Source organism: Chenopodium quinoa, unplaced genomic scaffold, assembly GCF_001683475.1.
Source record: "Chenopodium quinoa cultivar QQ74 unplaced genomic scaffold, ASM168347v1, whole genome shotgun sequence".
Classification (NCBI taxonomy): domain Eukaryota; kingdom Viridiplantae; phylum Streptophyta; class Magnoliopsida; order Caryophyllales; family Amaranthaceae; genus Chenopodium; species Chenopodium quinoa.
Window position 1 is genome coordinate 2,633,324 of NW_018745170.1, and position 6,076 is coordinate 2,639,399.

Consider the following 6,076-nt stretch of genomic DNA (forward strand, 5'->3'; position numbering starts at 1 on the left):
TACTTGACATTCGCTTAAGTGAACTTATAGACCTTAAATTAAGCTTGTATAGTCTTTTGAGCAGAACCTATATGCGAACTTATAAAATTAACTTACCTAAACTTTTAAAATTGAGAAAATTGACGACAAGGTGAGAAGAACCAAAGCCTAAGTCAATTTATTAGTTTTTGGTTGTTTTATAAAGCTTAACCTCTCTACCCTATTCATAAAAAGAATTCCAGAAAAAAAAAAAAAAAAAAAAAAAAAAAAAAAAAAAAAAAAACATGGTTCAATCGAGCTCAGGCGTTTCAACTACTGCTATACTTCTATTCGAAATCATCTATGGAGTATTACTTTCAATTGATCAATAAAACAATCAGCTAATTGGCATTGTATAAAATAATTACAAAGAATAATGACATAAGTCACTGGTATCAACGTCATTTTTAATGTCATCCAACAGCAGTTCTTTGAATCAATTTGGTACAGATCTGGAAAGCAAGAAGGCGTGTCAAAACTTCTGGAGTCACTGACCACCCAATCCTAGCAGTAGTCAAGACTCAATTCCAACAAAAAGACTAGCCTGAAAGGCAGGGAAATGCTTCAACGATGACATATTTCTCAATTACGCCAAGGATGACATGACATCGATGGCACTTCCTAGTGGCCATGCTGCTTCCACCAGAGCATTTCCGTATGGCACTTGCTTCACCAATGTCATCTGTTGTGAAGGCTTTAGGCCTGTGTAAAAAGAACAAGCACACAACAGAAGATTAGAATAAGTTTAACAGCCCTAAGGAAAATCTTTTATCATAGAAACAGATCAGAGAATCAACTTACCAAAACCATCCACAAGTAGTGTGTATTGGTAAACAAGATCCATGCATAGGTAAGGCAGATTTCCTTCTTCTACATCTGGGTATTTAGATTTCCCATCTTCAATCTTGGTGCCACAAGCAATCTCAGCAGCTTCCTTGAATTCCGAAGGGCGCACAGTGACAACTGGTTTTTTTTTGTTAATAAAACCAGCCTGCAGAAACAATAAATGGAGTTGAGTTGATGTACCAAATTACTGGAACCTCTCTCTCTCTTTTTATATTTATTTTTTGAATTGTGGGAGGATAGGGATTCATTTGAAGTAAAGAGGAAGAACCCCTAAGCTATTTCAAATAATGCAACTAAATTACATACCTCGGCTGCTCTATCAAAGAAAAATGAAGCAACAAACAGATTCTTCTGTCCATCACCCCCACCACCATTCCATACACCACCAAAAGAGCATTTCATGTGTGTACATGTTTCATTGACTTTCAAAGCTTTCGCTGTGAATGATTTGCAAGAATCCACATCTGCGCCAGATGGAGAAGCTGACACTTCATACTGAGCTCCTCCATACTTGTATGAACCTTGAAAGCAGAAAATTATAATGTCAATTACATGATGATGAGTAAATCTACAAGACCCATCCAAAGGCCAATAAATCTCCCAAAAAACAAAAACACCTGGCTTCCATATTTACGATAAAAAGACAATTTGATCAAGAAATTTGTTTGATAAATATAAATTATTACTCATTCACCCAAAATCTTCAAATATTAGCGAAATAAACTTCACTAGTAACATATACACATGAAAATGTACAATTTTCAAAGAAAATAATATCCATTTTCATTGATTTAGAAAAACATAACATTACCTACAAGGACTGTGAACCTATCATTGAAAGAATATCATTACATACGAACAGCCCAATGCCTCTCAAGAGGCTCCCAGATATGGCAACGTTGACAGTAAAAAGACAGTCAATAGATCTACTATCATGAAGTTTGATTCAAGATGGCAAGAATAAATAAATTGTGTACCATGAAAATGAATACACATTATAGCATTCATAGCATAACAACCACCCAGTGCCTTGTGTAACTCACCAGTTTAAGATAGGTCTGAGGATCATATAGTAAACTTAAACATGCAATTGTAGTATAAAATGGCAAAATAATCAAACCATTAGCTACTTAGGAACAAAGGAAGCAAAAGAGCACTGTAAAAAAGATGTTACAAAACCATCCAAATGAATATGATGTGCATACTCCAATGGGCAGTAGTTGAAATAATGACGGATATGATAGCAGAAATTAATGAGATCATACCTTGATAGCCTGGCAATATGCATGGATTTTCCGAATCCCCAATTGCCTTCAAAATCTCAGCACGAGCTGCCAGTAAACCATAGTGCAAGTAACTGAAAAACAGAAGCCTCAATGAGCTTATAGGTAATAGCAAAAGGATTTAATAACTAGTTCATTTAGATACAAAGATACTGGCACAGAAACAAGGAGTGAAAAAACAAGCACAGAAAGCACTTCAGAGAGAAGACAGGCTGACCTGTGCACATATAGGTGGTATTTTTTACCCTTTAGATACATTTCCCTCACATATGCCTCCTCACCATCAGACACCTTTGGAGCATTAGCAGCATCACTCTCAGAAACGGCATATGCCATTTGAACAGACCCACCTCCAAGATCAACTACTCCCACTGTATCTGAGTATTTCTTTCCCAATTTTCCTAGAAGATAGTTTATTGTTACCTACACACCAATGAAGAAAAACAAATTAAGCTCTGGAGGCTTACCATAAAGACACCAAATGCCGAAGCCACTAAATCCAGCATCATGCATATAAGGATTTAAAGGAAATGCACAGAGTGAGCAGATAACACTAGCAGAGAGAGAGAGAGAGAGAGAGTATTTCCTTTGTTGCCCAATTTAGTCCTCAAAATCTACTAAAAGAGCGCACATAAATAGTATTTATGTAGTAAAAACTAATTCGTTGGGACTTTTAGGATATGCAACAAAAGAGGTAACAAAAATAAAAATATAAATAAAAATAAAACACAGGATGTGACCACATACCCACTGAAATGCACCTTCCTGGTTTCCATCCAAGACAGTGACCCAGTCTGGTTCTGATTTCAGATCACTTTTATCCTTGAGCAGGTCCCTGACCTATGTAGAATAAGATACCAGCGTCAATTAAAAGGCAAAAAAAGAAAGTATATTTCTGTTAAATCTTCTTTGACAACCAACAATGAGAGGCATCAAAAAATAACATACTGCTTGCAATATTCTTTCAGGTGCATCACCATCCAATTGCCTCAAACCTGCAGTTGCCTATAAGAGAAAATGGCTCAAATTTTTCAGGTTATATTGACAAATAACAATATACTAAACAGTTGATCATTTAGGGAAGAAGAACTATCAGCTATATAGCTTACCCCAACTTTGACAGGAGTCTTCCCAAGCAAGTTCTTGGGAATAACAGCTTCTGCTTGCTCTAGGAGAGAAACTAGTGAATTAGCAGCATCCTGAGGGTTGCTTTCATATGCACTTAGACCTGGTTTTTTCTACACATACGAAGAAAATTAAAAACAAGGGTTATATAACAATTGCAGATATTGCATATTAATCTCTGTTCACTCAATGATGAAGCTTGACCAGAGTTGTAGAAGCAATGAAAAAAGAATTAAGTAAGAGTGTAAGACACGATATCTACCACCTATAAGAAGCCAACCATTACACAACAGCAAATGAAAGAAGAAAAAAGAGCAGAAACCACTGCATAGGGATAGAGGACAAATACAATCAACAACAGTTTGCAAGCTCAGCAAAGGTTTGGATAAGCATTGCCTTCAATAGAAGCACACGTAGCTTTAAACACAGGAGTAAACCAGAACATAGGCAAACTAGAGGAACCATCTCGAGCTCAAGGGTTACTAGATGATTCAAAAACCTATCATAAGTAAAATTGCAATTCTAGCAATCAAATCCACTAATACCTAACCCCCTGCCAATGGATCCCCTCACCCATGAGACAAAAAGAAAATAAAAATGAAAAAATCAGGCAGGCTCAACACATCTCTTATCATCAATCTGCAGTACTAAAGCAAATATATCATTTTTGCCCAGATAACTGATAGTAATCACTAGATAAGGAAGATAATGCATTTTGATTTCGGTCCTCGAATGATTTTTCAAACTCTAACCAAAAAATCCAGAGATCATCAAATCACTGAAACAATAAACTACAGACTTGTCCAACATTCAACTATTTAAACCACATCAAAATTCAGCCCAAAAATCCATCAATTGTACAATGCACCATAATTATCCCCATTATTACATTCATGAAAAAATAAAAGTCCATTCAGAAACTGCAAAGCCAATTACCAAGCAAATTATGTATTACCAGCATTAACCATTAGATCCATATTATATAGATAGATCATAAGCAACCCAAACACTCCCAAATCAGTTCAAAAGCATAATTCAGAAGAATTTCACAAATCCCCACAAAAATAAAACTAAATCCAAATCAAACCCAGTAAATATTAATCGAAATTACCACAAAAACAATCAACACTCTCAGATCAGCATAAAGCAGATTTCAGAAAAATTGACAAATTCCCACAAAACTAAACTTAAATCCAAATCAAACCCACTAAATAAAAATTCAAAATTTTCACAAAAAATCACTCACCTGAACAAAGAGTTCGAGATCATTACCAATGGGAACAAGATCCAAATTCTTATCAAAACAAAAAACATGAACCCTACTCCCAGAACTCCCAGCATCAAAGATCACAGCATATCTATTACCACCAACCTTAACAGAACTACCAGTCTTCATCTTCCTAGGAGAGAACCCTTCATCAGTGGGACCCGGCATCATATACAGCACAAACGAGATCAGCAAAAGGGGCAATGTAATCACAAGAATTATACCCTTATACCGGTAAATCTTGTCAGAAAATGACTCTTGTTGATACTTGCTTTTCTTAAGCATTTTGTCGAACGAGTGGTGTGCGTCTTGTAAATGGGGTTGATCAGATAATGCTGGGGAAGTTGATGATGAAATCCCAACTGGGTTTGACGACGACAATGGCGGTGCCTGACCCTCCGTGAAAAGCTCCGCCGATGACGGCGATCTGTATCTGATCTGCCCGTTTACGCCACCCGACGACTCCAGTTCTTCGGATTTAGGTGGATAAATTATGAATTTTTTTGGGAATTTGGGGGAATTTGATGAAATGGGTGATTAATTTTTTTGGGTTCTTTTGATAAATTCTCTTCACTCTCTCTTCCTAAGGGAGGAAAGGGAAGAGATTTAGGAATTTTGAGTATGATAGAAATAAAAATGATGGAAATTTTTATTTATATATTCCAATGTTTTGATGGTTTCAGCCTTTCAGGTATTTATATAGTATGGGATTTTTAAAAATAAAAATTATTTTATTTTATTTTATTAGATTTTTTTTGTAAATTACCACCCAAAAAACTGTGCACTTTTGATATAACCATTCAAAAAATAATTTATTTTAAATTACCACCCATTAAATTAAAAAAACGCTCAGATCACCAACCATTTAGAATTTCCGGTGGAATTTCCGTCAGTGGGCCCCGCTTTTTTTATTTTTTTTTCTTTAATCTGTCTCCTCCCATTTAACCACCTTCATTCATGGCAACCCACCATAACAACCACCACCCTTCCATAACCACCACCACATCACCACCCAACCCCCACTCCCACGACTGACACGCCACCCACGAGCAAAAAAAAGCTCCAGGATCACTCCAATGGCATCCTCAAACTATCAGAAATTCCCCTTTTCTTCATCCTGACTATCATCAACAACAACAAAATCATCATCTTCATACATCCCACTTCACTAAACACAGCTCTGATTCTTTCGGGGTTGATGCCGGAACATAGAAATTTTCCGGGCAACCCGAAACCCCAAGACCCGACCACCCTGTTCAACCTCAGCCACCTCTAAACCCGACCACCATTCCGTTCAACCCCAGCTACCCCGAAACCCATAAACCCAACCACCCATTCAACCTCAGCCACCCACAAAATCTCCCTAACCACGACCACCCCAGCCAATTGCAGCAACATCAGCCCGCAACCACCGTACCCCACCTCTTCAACATCGCTTCACCAATCTCACCCAATTCGTCGCCAATTAAACCCATTTCAGCCACCTATTGGTTCAAGTCCATCCCCGACAACACCGATTTCAGCTCTAATTGCAACA

General features: G+C 37.1%; 1 protein-coding gene across 1 annotated transcript; it reads right to left on the reverse strand.

Moving 5' to 3' along the window:
- Positions 1 to 267: 267 nt before the first annotated feature.
- Positions 268 to 5,248, reverse strand: LOC110710331 (apyrase 2-like). The gene is made up of 9 exons (XM_021888614.1): positions 4,519 to 5,248; positions 3,257 to 3,385; positions 3,096 to 3,152; positions 2,895 to 2,987; positions 2,365 to 2,570; positions 2,130 to 2,221; positions 1,171 to 1,385; positions 820 to 1,009; positions 268 to 720 (listed from the first exon to the last, which is right to left on the reverse strand). The coding sequence occupies exons 1-9, from the start codon at positions 4,822 to 4,824 to the stop codon at positions 605 to 607; spliced, it is 1,404 nt and encodes a 467-aa protein (XP_021744306.1). The 5' UTR covers positions 4,825 to 5,248; the 3' UTR covers positions 268 to 604.
- Positions 5,249 to 6,076: the final 828 nt, after the last annotated feature.

Bases quoted from the DNA above. Each gene is read 5' to 3' on its own strand.
- LOC110710331 (XM_021888614.1), bottom strand. From the start codon at position 4,824: ATGCTTAAGAAAAGCAAGTATCAACAAGAGTCATTTTCTGACAAGATT. The intron at 2,988-3,095 runs GTATGTTATTTT...TATTCTACATAG, and splicing joins CTGAAAGAATATTGCAAGCA to GTCAGGGACCTGCTCAAGGA. The intron at 1,386-2,129 runs GTATGATCTCAT...TCTGCTTTCAAG, and splicing joins CATATTGCCAGGCTATCAAG to GTTCATACAAGTATGGAGGA.